We start from the raw sequence: 15,971 nt of genomic DNA, 5'->3' as shown, positions 1-15,971 counted from the left end.
TCTTAATTACCCCAAATGGCTGACACCACAGTATTTTCTCCCTCATGTACAGTATCATCAAATATTCCCATTTCACCATTACAGGAAATATATGCAAAAGCAAGAATGGCTTTCTGATACTACCTCAGCACAATTACCAGCAACAGTAAAAAAAAACATATACATAGACAGGGACACTAAACTACAGCAGCTATGAATAAAGAAAAACTTTACAAGGACATGTGAGAGGAAAGGTAAAGAATAAAGAACTGAGGAATTTCTGTAAAATAAAAGCATAGAAATATTCAGCAATAGCTCTTTCTGTCCTCAGACAAATATTTAGGAGTGTAGCTCTTATTTCTACATAATCTTCCTTAGATCAATTATCACTAATCACAGTCCTAATTCTGCAGAGGATCAAAACCTACCAATTTACAGAGTTCTTTGGAACTAACCGAGTATGATCTGGACATAAGAGCAAAGTCTCAAAAAGGCATTTCCTTGTTGGATTGAAGCACAATTTTGTGAGGTCTCAAAAGTCTCCTTAGTAATCATACATCATTCACAATCTGCACCCATAAGTACCAGGCAACTCAACAGCTGTGGGAAGGTGTGGAATTCCTAAACACCACAGCTGGGTGGAAAAAAACTTAAACTACTGAACTATTAAGAAATAAGAATCAGAAAGTTACTGATGACAGATATTTTCAGGCCAGTATAGGGAAGAATTAGGTCAGCAGCTCTCATTAGCATTCATTTCCAACTATGCGTGAAATCTTGTCATGTGTAACAATCTGTTCTCGCTAAAGAAATTATCAAAAGCAGCAAATACACTAAACATAAGTCTGAAAAAGGTTATCAATGACCAAGCTTACATACTGTGTTTTATTTAATCCATTAGAGATATTTAACTATTAATATATTTTAGATAAGCAGCTTCATACACATACATGATATAGTAAATTCATAAAAAACACTTACTGGGTAATTTTTTTGGAGGGATGGAAGTACAGGTTCAGGTAGAGCTATAAAAGAAAAAGTTTACAGTTGCTGTGATTTACATAGTTAACAGGAAACAATATGATATCAACTACACCAAAGGGCTGGACTGAAATTTCATCCTAAAAACATCTATCAAGAACTTAACTTTCATGCATTTTCTAAAATAAAAGTTATTCTGCAAATCTTTCTATTACAATATTTTGCATATAGTAGTACAAGGAGTTAATTAAGTTAAAGCAAGCTGTTACTAACACACTGCTATTTTTAGAAGACATATAAAAATTCTACAGTGGCTGAAAAAGGCTTGACTTTTAAAATTCATGTTAATGCATAGTTACAAGAAACTCACCTAGATTCCCTAAAGGAAAAAAAAAAAAAATCAGAGCTTCGTTCATTTATTTTTCCTACATCTAATATAATATGATTCTATCACAGCATAGGAAGCCTCCAATACTATAAAAATGCACATTCTTCAGCTGTAAAGTGTCTCCAAAAGTTATTTAAAAACAAAATCCCCATCACACTTAGTAGGCATTGCCAGCAAAATCCCCATAAAACACAAATACAGTCTAATGCTGTTAATTGGTCAAGCAGGTCATAAAGATTGTGCAGACACCAATGATACCAACAAACACAAAATGAACTACACAATTCTAACTTTTATGGTGAGAGCATCTATTGCACAATAAAAATAACAGGGGAAAAAAAAAAACTTATCTCCCAGATTAGGTAGTCCTACAGATAGAAAAAAAATCCCAAAACATTCACATCCCACTCAAGTCTTAGAGCTGCTACAGAACTGTTGGAGCACTCCTCATACTAGAAGTTTAACATTTCTTCACCATGTCTTTTTAAAGAACTGGTCTATATCATTCACTAGGGAGAACAGTAAGTTCAGCACACAGGACTTTGACTTGGGGCTTAATTCACCCTGAAGGCAAGGTCTCACAGGGGAAGAGATGTTACAGAATCGTTTTTCCATAGGGACTAAGAATCAGAACACCAGACTTCTCAGAACACGCTTGGGATATCTTCAAAGTGTATACCACATTAACTAGCAGGACTGCCAAAAATATCACCACAGCTGCTTTAAAAATAATTTTATTTTGTTTGTGGGTGTTTATAAATATGCAAGAGCATCTTATCTCTGCAACATCTTGGGTAATTCCAATTCTCTGCCACAATAAAACAAAAGGAAGTAAAATCTGAGCAGTATGAGATATCAAGACATTTCATCTAATTATGTATGCTAAACTAAGAGGATGGAGTTAACGTGTAGAGTTACCCTTAACCACTAGGATTTGCCACGTGAGTTTAACTTTTCTTATTGTACAAGGTAGTTGGACCTTTTACCTGGAGGAAAGTTAATGTACAAGACACTAATATATCTACCAAAGAAACTCAAGCCACTCTAACCTGAGGTCCAAAGACATCTACATAAGAATATCGAACACGGTTAAGTAGTAAAGAAAATAAATTTGACTAGTGAAGACAGGGACACTATTTACTGCAAAATAAAGCTGTTATTCTTATTTTTTTCCCTCCCCTGTAACACCACCGAAAGCTCTATTAGAAATTCTATGACTAGGACGCAAGCTACTTCCAGTAGCATTGCATGCATGTAGCAGAAGCGGGGGGAAAAAAAAAGATAAAATCTGTATGAATAAAACATCAGAATCTGAACAGCTGGTTCTAGATACAAGTCCAGAGCCACACTTCAGCATTTTTTAACAGAAAAGACTGATGAAGCACAGGTAAAGTGCTCCTCTTTGGTCTGTGATCTGCCGATCCTTCCCAGGCAGATGACCGATCAGAGTTTTTTATGAAAAGGATTATTTTAACTTTTCTTTCCCCTGCTTTCCCTAGACAGCTGAGGCAGCTGCCACAGACGACTAGAGCAAATGCCCTCATGCTTGCAGGGTTGTTAACATTCTGGCAAGTGAACACATTCATAGTTCCTTGTGACTCCTACTCTGTTCCCTTTCATGTGTTACTCTCCTGCACAGCTCACTAACTGGCGATCCATGAGTACACACCACACCCAATACAAGTCTCTGGAGTAACTGCAGTACAATGAAAATAGATTTGGAGAACTGATTTCCAAGTGAAAAGGCTTGTTTCCATTAAAAGTGTAGCACTAACTATGAAATGCTTACCAAGTCACTGTTATGACGGTCACTAATTGCTAGACCATGTAAAGATACTTTATCTACTCTCCTGTTTGTGCTTCTCCTTCGCACAGCAATCTTCACATCCAGTAGTTCCCAGTGTTTTCAGTCTTTCATCTAATAATCACTTTGGGATTTTTAAGTTGATTGTAATTTCATCTCCTCCAAATCAATATTTTTGATTCATTTTTTTTTTCTTATGGGTACTAAAGATCTACATTGAAGTACTCAGCCACCTACAGTATGGCTTTAAAGCCATAGTAACAGACTTGGCCATGTCTCCTTTTCTTCCCACAGAAATAACAAAGATTATGGAATTCCATCACAGCAGATGTAGCAAAAAAACCCCAAATTAACACACATAGTAACCGGATTAACTATCTTGCGTCCTACTATCCTTGCAATTGGTACATCAACAACAAGCACACAGTATGGGCAAATGAAGTAATTCAGCCAGCTAGATCCCAAACACACAAAACACCCTCCTAGGGACTCTGCTACAGAGTCTTCAGCTGAAAGAAAGCCACCAGCTTGAGTCAACTATCACAAAGAGCTTTTGACCCTAAGACAGAATGGGTGTAGCATGAGCTTGAAACTAGTAAATACTTGGTGTGGAGTGGGTAGCCAACTATCTACACGCCAGGCCAAACAAGCTGCAAGAGCTAAACATTTTTTCTACCCCATGTAAAAAAAACCAAACAAACCAACAAAACCAAAAAAACACCTACACAAACTAACAAAAGGGAAAAGTCTAAAATGAGAGCCTACAAAATTTGTCCACAGATACGATCATAAATGTTAAGAACGTGCTGTCATTAAAAAAACATGAACAAGAATGATCAGCACGTTACAAAAAAATAAAACAAACAAAAACCAAAACAAACAAAAAACCCCAGCCAAGCAACAACCAATCAAAAAAACTCACTCAAATTGTTATATTTAGGTTTTTCCCCTTTGTTAAAAGGCAGATTTATATCAAATAGAGCCTGAATTTATTTTCCCTTTGTCAAAAGGCAGATTTGTGTTAACTAGAGCTTGAGTTTATTTTATAGCTACACAGTGTCCTGCAGGCACATTGTTTTTTAAATAGTTTTAAAGCTGGTACCTCTGCCTCCAGAGAAGAGGTCCACTTGTCAAAGAAAAATGCAGCACTAAGGAAATGGAGTGAAACTGCTTTACTTTCAGATATTTCTGTGTGGAAGATAATTCCTTCTGGTGACTAATTTTATCAGAGAGGAAAACTACACAAATATGAACTTAAAAGGGACAGTTTCAACATGTAAAAAAAAATACTCACTCTGTAAATAGTGCAAAACCATCAACACAAGACTGTAGCTGCTTAAAGTACCACGGCTGGCATCATTTATGTCATGAAATCTCGCCCACTTCTTAACAACAAGTACTAGTGGACGAACTCGACTCTCAACTGCAAGTAAAATAAATACATATTTTTAAAAAAATTTAAAAATCACATTAACCAGACAATTAACCAACATCTGTTCCTACTTGATCAACCTGTTAATCTTATATTCCAAGCTTACCTTTTGCAAACATTTTATAGAATTTACCTAGTTATGCTACAACTACTATCCGTCTTATAAAAAAACATGAAAAAAATATTTTTATTTGAAAACATAGTCTTTTGAGTAGTAAGATCCACAGATACACAAGGGGTATGCCAGCTAACTTGCAGATAAGACAAAACTAGATGCACCAGTCAACGTAGCAATGCCACATTCTACTTTTAAGTTCTCTCCAGTTCACTGTACTAATTTTCCCTGAATTAATTTACTGCCTGGATATACCATATCTGTTTTTTATTTAGGTTATATAAACTTTGAGTGCAGGGAAAAGAATTCTCCTGGTTGGAGGACACAGAGTTAATTCTTAAGATTTCCTCAAGATCCATGAAAGCAGTTAAGGCCTACATACAAACATTAATTTAAAATTTGCCTTGTCCTCAACAGCTTTTTCTGTAGATGAGACGTCAGATACAATAACTCATTAAATCATGACACATGCTTTTCATGAGGAAAGATATAGATACAGTCATATTCCAGGTATGATGATCTGAATTTCTGTGGAATACAGACAGACTTCTAATTAAGACAGCAATGCATTTAATGGAGATGGCACTCACTACCACCTAGTAGGGATCTTGCAGCATACCTGATTTATTATTTACACATATGGAGGCAGATCATCAGCTCTGTCAAGTGCCTCATGATAGCCTTACTATGCCTTCTATGTTTCGGCGTATCTTATCTAACCTGGTATCATTGTGCAGAGTTTTGTATTCTGCACATCACAACACAAGTGTATCAATAGATAATCACTTCATGCAGGACCACAGACATTCTGTAACAGTAGCAGCTGGGGCGCTATCTGTCATTCTGAAAATCCTAACAAGCATGTGATTTTCTCACAGCCTTGTCCACAGTGGCTCAGCACACATACCCCTGCAAGCAAGACTCCTCTTCTTAGAATGAATGTCCTACACCTGGAAGACCACACAGAAACAACAAAACTCCCTACCTTAGAAACAACAACACTACCTCAACTAGTAAAGGTAACTTCTACGGATAACTTCCTACTCTAAACAGAACAGAATTTCTGTATGCAAGAACTGAAGAAGGTGGTAAAGGAATAACTGACAATGGCCTAAGAAGAATTAGCCTCAGGTCTACTCCTTATATATTTATCTGCCAAAGGACATTGTGATGCTAAATTAGAAAAGCTTAGTTAGCGCTTAGTTAGCGCTGTTCTTATTCCTCTCCCTTCAAAAGTCTGTTTCACAACATCTTCCTCAAATGCAAATTCCTGAGGAGACATCAACCAGTTTTGTCTTGGGGTTAGCATAAAAACTGAAGCAGTATTTTGGGTTTTCCAAGGAAAGACTCTCCACTAGCATACACAGACACAGCTAGCTACCAGCCACTCATACCTATCAGCAGCTGTAAGGAAACAAAAGAAACTGGAGATTGTACCACCAGATAATCATTAATATAATGATATCGTTATCTGCAGAACACTGAAGCAGCCCTTGAAGCAGATATGTGGACCTTAACATGAATAATCTTTATCTTCTGAATATTATAATTTTCAGTTTAAAACACACCTAGCTGATATATCAACTCTCTCCATATACTTAGAGCAAGCAACAAGAAGTTATCTTACAGCTATCTAATGCAGCTAATTAAGTAATTATATACAGTAACCTAATATATTCAACTGAATTTTAATAATCAATACCAACATACAAAATTAAAAAGAAAAGTTTATAGAAATAAGAAAATACAAAAAACTTACTGTATGCATAGGTTCTCAGAAGGAATGTATTTCTTATTCCTACAACATTGTTTACATTCAAGTCAAAGTCCACACAGCTATTGGGGAAAAGAAAAGAAAACTAATCAAGCACCACGGTATTCAGTTTCAGAATATTACCAACTTAGTGACAGAGATGGAAAAATGTAACTTCAAGATAATACTCTAGAAACTTTCATCAAACACATTTTTGATGCTGTGATTTCTACTCTGGTTTTGTTACTAGCACTTGAATTCCCTAGAGACTTGAATTCAGTTTCTATAAAAATATAATTATTGTTTTACATAAAGAATACATGTACATCCAAATTCAGACCTTAGAACAACTTAATATATCAAATAATTTTTGGATTTTTAACAAATCTGTCTCTCAACTAGACTTGCACTACGTTATTTAATATGGACAACTTTTGATGCCAGGGAGGATTCTCTGAGGTATTAGTTTAGGAAATCATGCAACGATGGGATGAAGAGAACTGGAAGAGGTCAAAAGATAAAAACGTCTTTTCTGCAGCGTTGGTCAGAGAAAACCAGCAAGCACTTTGAAATGAAAACTGTTTATTAGCAAACATAGCATGTTTTGTGATAAAACAGCTTTAATAACAGTTTCATCCTGTTAACAGCAAATAAGAACAAGGCAAACAAGCACTACCCGCTTCACTTAGATCATGTGCCCCCAAACTTTGAATTTCATACTGCATATAAAGCTTAACTACTCACAGTACTCAAAAGACTATATTAAATTCTTAGTCAATAAGCTACAGCAACACTGTAACTCACAACAAAGAGAGTCGATTATTGACACAGAATTAGCTATCTGCAATGTATAGCTACGTCCATTGAACATATCCAAGTTTCATTCACATGGCATTTGTTTGCCTGAATATTCCTGTGGATTTTCTTCAACTATTACAAGGTGACCACGGACCTGGAATTTATTAAACTGTATGAAACAAATTGATTTGATGCCAACCAGAGGTTTTTGACATCATTAACTACATTAAAATGTTCTTTGCATCAAAAATATTACATAGTTTTAAACCTGAATTTATAAAGCATGACTTTTTAGATGTTTTAAGGGCACAGTATCTAATAGTACAGGAACTAAACAATCTTGAGCTACTGCTTGACAGTTGTAAAGATAAGCATAAACACCAGTAAGAATATTAGCTGCATATGTAAGTATAATAAAGAAGTGTGTCAGGCTGCATGTGTAATTCCAATTATCTCCAAATGACAAGATTACTGTTTACCAGATTGAGCAGATTATATACCAATTAAGCAAGTTCTATTGCAGTTATTTTATACTTTAATATGCACTTTTAACAGATAAAGCAATTACAGCAAGCGAAAAAGGTTTCGTACTTTGGGACTCAAGTTCTACCAAAAGCACTAAAGGAGAGGAAGAGAGTTAACTGCACACCAAATGTAGCAAAAGATGAAGCTTTTGCATACAGAAGTCTTGTTAATAAATCAAAGGCTTGTCTGGTAGCAGAGCCAGCATTGGAATTATTTCCAGGGAAAGACTACAAGAATGAAAAATAGATAAAGTCCTTAAATGCAATGGAACTTCCCTTACTGTTATGGCACTAAAAAAATCCTTTAAGATTAAAAAGGAAGACAAACACACACTGAATGAGTTGTCATTCACCAAATCAAGCAGGAACTGGAAATTTTGAGGTATATATGGACCATTGACAACACACTGGCATCCAGATGTAGAGATACCACCCAGTGAATTCTACCATCTTCTCCCAAGAGCCAGGTATCAAGAAAACGGCCTTTCACAGGAAACCTGTTGTGTTTAGTTTCTGGCTTTTAGCTAAAACAAGGCTAGTTCCCTGGGTACAGAATACCCAGCCCATTTTTCAAGACCTCTGTTGAACGAGTGTGCATATACGTTCATGTATGAACCTAGGAAAGACAGGCCAAGAAGAGACTGGAAACAGAGAAGTGCTTAAAAAAGATGAAATATGGGTAGATATGACAGGTTATATAAAAGAAAAATAATTGGAGAGAGAAAATTTAAAAAATAATTAAATTAACCAACCAAAACCCAAACAAACAAAAATCCACCAACCCAAATTCATGTCATTCCCACATCCTAAGTCCCTTCCAAGAAAAACACATGAAACCAGATGGTAAACAGTATTCTTTTTTCTCCAAAAAAAAAAAAGTAATGGGCAGCTTCTAGCATAAGAAGATTATATTTTGATTTAGCAGGAAGTAAAGAATTCTTTAAATCCAGTCTGTAACGTATATTGATATCACTACTATTTTGCAAATGACCATAGCATAGACTACAAATATCCACAAAGAGACTCCAGTCTTCTGACATAATCACTTTCAAAGTTTTAAAAGTTTATTTTCTGATTTTAAATTAAAAAAAAAAAAATCTATAATTCCACAATCTATTCAATATTTGTACCAGGAATTTACCATTTGGTGTATCTATGAAAAAACTAGCATTGTTACATGTATCTAAGCCATATAACACACATCTTAGCTTGAGAAGTTTAATGCTTTCAGAAAGCATAGGAGAAACAACCTTCTGTACTGTTAATGGACAAAGTTACTACATAAGAATATATTCTAATTTTTAAAAGGTAGGCTAGTATACAGAAATACATATGGGATTAATCGTAAATGAAAAAGAAGTATAAAGCAAAAATTCTAATAAATGTTATATAATCTCAGATGCAAGAAAAACGGATACGTATTAGTTTGAAGTGTAAACACTACAGATTCAGTTTTATTGCAGCAGGGTTTCTGCCCCGATAAATGCATGTTGGGATAAAATCACACTGACATATGCTTTTATAAAGAGAGGACAGAGAAGTGGGTTTGTTTGCTTTTAAAAGACACAGACAGTTGCAAAGTTTTAGAAGCGTATAGGCAGGATAAGATATTTAGATACAAGAAAGCTGTTCAGAGTCCTGTTCACAAAGAAGAGTCAAACTATGTTATTACATGAAGGCGATACACTAAGTCTTACAAAATTTAAGCCCACAAATACAGGAAGATTCAAACATTACTCAGACTTCCAACCAGTTGGAGTGCTTTGCACATTTTTTCCAAGTCAGACGCTTCTATCGCACACAATAGGATATACACTGTTCTTTGTCCTAGTATCTCCCTCTTGATTATTAACTTTCATGTCTTCATAACAAAGATTTAATGAACACAATAACATGCAACACATTCACTTCCCCCTAATTACTTCCTCCTTCTAAGAAAGGAAATGCCACAGTGTTAGGTACTAATTTTATTAATAGAACACGCTATGCTCCATTAAACACAAAACACCTCCCTAGAAGACAGCAGAATATGCTCTTTTAAAATGAAGAAAATTTTTTAATCAAGAAAACAATCCTATTACAAGAAAAAATTTGATTTAGCTTTTTGTGATGCTTCAAGGTTAGTAAAACAAAGTCATTTTTCACAAAAGGTTTCTTCCCACCATTGGTGTCATGAACCATTTGTAAACTGGAGTCCACTATGTAAAAATAACCCACAAAATACATGATGTACTACTACTAATTCACATCACAGAAACTAAACAGCATCTCAACCACAAGAGGTGTTTCAGGCTATCAAGGAAGTAAGCTGACTGAGACTGTATGCCAGCTGTACAAATCTGCAACAGGACTATAGTACAAGACAGACAAAAGTGTGACTATTTATGAGAACAGTATGTATATAGAGTACTTTCTCATGTCAGAGTCCAAAAAATGATGCTGAACAGAATACTTGCCTGACTTTATCCCTGAACTTCACTATTGGCACTTTTGCTTGAATCAGATGAGGTCGCTGAATGTATCTTGCTGAAATAGAGAAAAACATGCAATTAAGTATCACGTAAGATGCTGATCTCAAAAAAGGATCCCAAAGTAGAGTCAAAATGACTGATTCATAGCAAATAACAGCTTATTAAATTTAGCAAAAATATTCTCAGAAGGGTTGTGCTGAACTAACCTTTAGCAACTGTAGCAAAAACACAATCTAAGAAAATGTGTGGGGAAAAAAATGCATTAAACATTAGAGGAAAACAGTAGTGGAAGATTTTTCTGTGGCAAGTATATTCGAGAAATCTGAACATAAGGAATGCAGTTCTACAAATCTTTCACTGAGCAGTAGGTGTAACAAATTCTGAATAATTATAATTAAAGTTCAAAAAGAAGACAGCAAGAACACATCCATGCAGGATGGCCAGACACTAAGCACAGCACCATGTTGTAGTAACAGGCACATGATCAGCTGCATACTTTTAAATCAAATCTAGTTTGATTACAGCTGAAATTAGGCATTTTACTGATCAAAATATATTAACATATCTGTATCTTCCCTATGCATTGATTACACTTAAAATTTCCTTTAAAAGGTGTTTATTTGACTGATAAATACCAAGGAATACATTTCCTGTTGTATTGTTACTGAAAACAGGACACTAGTTTCCATCAAATATGGGATAAGCTTTATCTGCCATTTGCTTTAGCAGTGACGGGACATGCAATAAATACAGAGTCACAGACCTGCACCTCAGATGATTATCCACACAGTATACACACCCAGGCTCAATGCCAGACCATCCAAACCCAAACATACTAAGCTCTGCCAGCCTCATACAGTGTAACCAAATGCATCTTTGCACTTAGCTCCCCAAAACTGTTGCATCATTCATTATCTGCAATTTCCCGATTCTTGATGATATCTCAGGGTATATTTAGTAGTTTCCCATAAGCCTAAATGATAGATGTGCCCAAAAAAGCAATGGAAAAGACAAACAAAAGCAGAGCCATAGGTTACATTACATGAATTTGGGCAAAAAGAACTATTTTGGTAATTGCTTCTGTTGCAAAATCTAGGACGACTTGAATTTGCCCATATGTAACATACCTTTTCCCCATCTTTCTATGAATTAACCTCAAGTTAGCATAAATAAGTATGACAAAGCTAAAAGTAAAGCGTACAAAAAAAAATAACCTTTAATAAAAGCTGATCTTCACTTTTTTGTGGGGAAAAAAAGGAGGTTTTTTCTACCAGTTTGTATAGCAACTTTGATTAAACAGTGTCATTGCATTTGGATGACAACTTCAGATTTGGTAGAACCCTACTGTGCAACATACCACTAAAACTAATTTTACTTTTTTTTTTCCTTTTCTTTTAAGCCTTTCTGGAAGTGTTTTATGGATATGCATGTTTAGAGAGATGTGATCTCAGGCAATCCTTTACCTGGGTTTTAATGCATAGTATGATTCTAGAGACTGGCACTCAAAAAAAAGAGCTAATAATATTAATTTACTAATTTTAAAGGAAGACTCTCACAGAACTCCATTCCACATTCACTGAATGTACAATGTAGTACAACTTACACAGGCATCCCCTCTTTCCAGCTGCATCTGCAAACACATCCAAGCATCCCTCCTCCAACATCCCAGAACATTCTCAAAGTGAAGCTATAAAGCATATAGAGCTCTCTGCCTCCTTTCCTTTTACTACCAAATTTAAGACAAAATATGCTCGATGCATTAGCACATGGCAGACAGTGGTTGGTATCTATCTGCATGCCACAGCAATTCTGCTTTCCTCACTATGACCTTTCTCAAGCACTCTTCAGAAGTTAACAACTCATTCTAGTGGCAATCCACTTCCAAATGCATCCTTGTCTTCAAATGCCTCCCAACACTTGATGGATGCTTGTGTCAAATTAGTTGGCTAAGAAAAAAAAAAAAAATAAATCCCACAACATAATCCCCATCTGTTTCCCATGGGGAAAGAAAGCAAAGACAATGTTAGAAGGCAGTAACTTGCTGCTGGTACCTGCTTTCTTGGCTCACACTGATGACACTGTTAGCAGAATCTCTGTTGCAGATTAGATCGTCATACATAGAATGGAAGAAACAGTCACAGACACAGGATGTGGAATTCCAAAATACATACAGGTTGAGTAAGTGCCTTAGTAAACTGACTATCTGACCTTGAAGCTATGACCAGAGGGGCTACACCAAAATACATGTGAAGAATTCCACATGGCTGCTCCACAGTTTTGGGCACGTCTATGAAAAAAGTCACAAATGCCACTTCAGCTGTAGTGAAAAAGAATACAAGCACTTCAAAGAAGACTAAGCACTGTTTCATAAACAAATTATTCATGCTGAATTTCAGATCAAACAGTTTAAGTATCTCTTTTATTTTACAGAATAAAAGATAAAGCAATTGTACAAAATATTAATCCCAAACACAGTATATGCCAAAAAGATCTTCAGCATCCTTCACATATAGCCTGCTCTCATTGATAGGGTTGTACTACAGAAAGAAACTGGGTGACACAGAAATCTGAACCCAGACTCATGAAGAACCTAGGAGGGTACAACTCAGCACAGGATGAATTGTTGATGTCTGGAATTCACTCACCCACCTGCATAGTCCTTAAAGATCATTCACTTAGTTTCAAGTTTCCTTACTTGTCCTAGCTCCACATTCCTGACTACGCAACCGTAAGGCAAATTCCACTCTGATATCCTAGTCTCAACACTACTGTACCTCTTTGTACAGCTAAGAGAAAACAAGCTCTTTGTTATTTATTCAGATAGCAAACACCCGTCAACCCAGTACTGCTAAGCTGTTTTTTCCAAATGAATCCTGCCTAGACAAATCTGAAGAGAGTAATCAGTTTGACACTTACTCTCCGTGGTTTGGTATGTTATAACAGTCATCACCCCAAATTAATGTTTCAGATTTCTAAAAGGCATTGGCTTAAGCGTACAGTTCTGGGAATGTTAGTCAATATTGTAAGAAATAGATATGTGCATGTATCTGAATAAATTTGTTGAAAAGTTACAGAAATTCTTCTAGTCTTTGAAACAGAAGATGTATTACTGCTATCCTTACATCTCTCTACTCTAGGAGAAACAAAATACATACTTTAAGACTAACACATCCCACAAAGCCAGTGAATAAATATCAGAAGCTTTTTCCTACTTTATTCTATGACTGCACTATTCAAAAAAAGAACACATCATCATCTCAGTCAGTATTCTTGATGCAGAACGACAACACAGAAAATCCTCTGCTCTAAGACTTCCAATCAGATGGGCTCAAATTCCTTGCTCACACTTGGTACTTTTTGCAAGCCTGAAAATGGAGTAAGCTGGAGCTTACATAAATTTTGAATCCACTTCCCAAACCTCCTAGAATGAAACTGTATGTAAAGGACAAAAGAGACGGCACTTCAAGTTCTGAAAATGATTTACCTAAAAGCAGGACAAATTGAAAAATAGACTGGCCTAATCTGGTCTTGGAATGCTTCCCAATTTATCAATCAATCACAGAATTAAGGTGAAATATGCAGAGTATCATGCTCTTCTTATAACCCTTATTTTGGAACGTACTGGCCCGCACTACATTTATTTCCATCCTCTTGTGTGAAGCAAGGAATAGACTTAATGACAGCTCACACACTTGTTGAGAACATGCTGCAGTCTTTCTTCGACAGAAGAAGGAAATACTTAACTAGTAATGTCAAAGAGGAATTACCTTAATATTACAAGATAACATCTTATTTATTAACTGGACAGCAAAAACTTGAAAATAATGATCACAAGAAGCTTCATACGTTTTAGGTTGTCAAAAAGCACATGCAATATATAAACAAAATACTGTCGGAATGAAATTGCAATAGTTAAAGAAATTTGCTACATACAAATCTTACACTTGCTTGTACACAGCAGCAGCACACGTGTGCAACTAACCGTTTAAAAATTGCAAATCTATAATCCTGGTTCAGTTGAAGTAGTGTCTCAAAAGAATTAAGATTTCTGTAAACTTTTTCTTTAAATGTATGTACACCACAGGTCCTCAGTCACTAAGTGGCAGCTGACTTCTGAAGACAATAGAAGGTAAGAAATCACTTTAAAAATGCAGTTGTATTAAAAAATACCTTAGCAGCCAGTCTGGAGCTGACAATGAACAGCCATTTCTAAGCCTGTAAACCTGACTCCACAAACCTGCAGGAGTGCCAACAGGACACCACTGAAGCACATACTGCTAAGATCATTTTCCCCAGAGGCAAAGAAAACACATATGAATCTATTAGCTTCTGAAGTTTAGCCTGAGAGAACTTCTTCCCCTCTTACAACCAAAACCAACCCAAAAGCTCTTTTGAAATTATGGATGACAACAAGTATATTTGCCTAATAAGCTTTAATCAAAGTAACCGGGCAACTCCCTTGTTTCAAAAGTACTGAACCTTAGCACAGTTGAGCTACAATTTGTAAATCAACTAAATCCAAACAGAAAGACCCAGATGGCAAAGCCTTTTACTTTTGAATGAGATGAGTATTTTAAAACAACTTCTGTCTATCAGTTCTATCCACAAGACATCCATACACAGTGTCACAGTTTAACCCTGGCTAGCAATCAAAACCATGATAGTTGCTTACTCACTCCTGCCAAGTAGAAGACAGAATTGAAAGGGAAGGAAGAAGCTTGTGTATGGAGATAAAAAAGCTTAATAAAATAACAAAATAATACTAACATAGCACTGCTAATATGTAGATAAAATAAAAACATAAAATAAGCGATTCTCAATGCAATTCCTCATGAACTCCCTCTATGCCGAGCAGCCAGTCCTGGGAAGAGAGAGAGCACCCTGGTCCCTGAACTGCCACTCCCAGGGAGGGAACGAAAAAAAGGCCAAAAGGCCCAGAGGCCACTGTGAAACAGCAGGAAGGCAAAAGGCTGAACTAAAGGAACTCCCAAACAGAACTCAACTGGAAAGGAGCAGAACCAGAACAGATCTCCTCAAGCTAGAAAGCTCAACTCCCATCAACTAAGAACCATGACAGTAATAGCATGGAATATTCCTTTGATCAGCCAGGATGTGAACCAAGGTCTATCCCATCCATGTCGCCCTTCCTCGCTATCTCACACCTGGAGGCAAAGAGCTCAGAAAGACCTTGATCTCACAGACAACAGCTAAGATACCAGGAAGTTCTTGTTCCCTTCATTCCAACTCAGAAACACTGGAAAGTTACTTGAGGGAGAACAGTAATTCTGTCCCAGAGTGCTATCTTACTATTCTCAAACTAAATCCAAACAGCAACTGTGCTAGCTATGAAAAAGAAGTGCTTCTAACTGCATGAAGTATATTAACTCTATTTCAGTCAAACCAGCACATGCAGACCCAAGGACAGATGGCTAGGTATAGGAACTCATGCCTATAGTGATGTTAAGATTATGAAGAGATGATCTACGAGTTGTACATACTATACCTAAGACTCTGACAGGAGTGGTAATACCAGCAGTGTTTTGTGCAGCCTCTCCTTCCAAAGAACATTTTGATTAAATGAAGTTGACCAAAGGCACTTTCGAGGTAAGAATTAGGAAAGCATAAAAAATTAGCAATAGCACAAAGAAAAACTGTCAAGGATCGTGCTCCCACATGACCATCATGTCTTTCTGACACTCGTATTCCTCAGCAAACAAACTTAATTT

General features: G+C 36.2%; 1 protein-coding gene across 5 annotated transcripts in view; it reads right to left on the bottom strand.

Moving 5' to 3' along the window:
- Nucleotides 1–15,971, bottom strand: part of TENT2 (terminal nucleotidyltransferase 2) — a 42,799-nt gene that overhangs the window by 17,277 nt on the left and 9,551 nt on the right. For all 5 annotated transcript variants that reach the window (XM_065047399.1, XM_065047403.1, XM_005505947.3 and 2 more), the window contains 4 exons: nt 10,231–10,300; nt 6,459–6,535; nt 4,447–4,575; nt 961–1,004 (listed from right to left, as the gene is read on the bottom strand). In XM_065047399.1, coding sequence (XP_064903471.1) covers nt 961–1,004; nt 4,447–4,575; nt 6,459–6,535; nt 10,231–10,300 — 320 coding nt within the window. The remainder of the gene's footprint in view (nt 1–960; nt 1,005–4,446; nt 4,576–6,458; nt 6,536–10,230; nt 10,301–15,971) is intronic.

The sequence above is a fragment of the Columba livia genome, chromosome Z (genome assembly GCF_036013475.1).
Source record: "Columba livia isolate bColLiv1 breed racing homer chromosome Z, bColLiv1.pat.W.v2, whole genome shotgun sequence".
Taxonomy (NCBI): domain Eukaryota; kingdom Metazoa; phylum Chordata; class Aves; order Columbiformes; family Columbidae; genus Columba; species Columba livia.
Note: the sequence above shows the minus strand (reverse complement) of the source record. Positions and strands in the feature narration are given on the sequence as shown.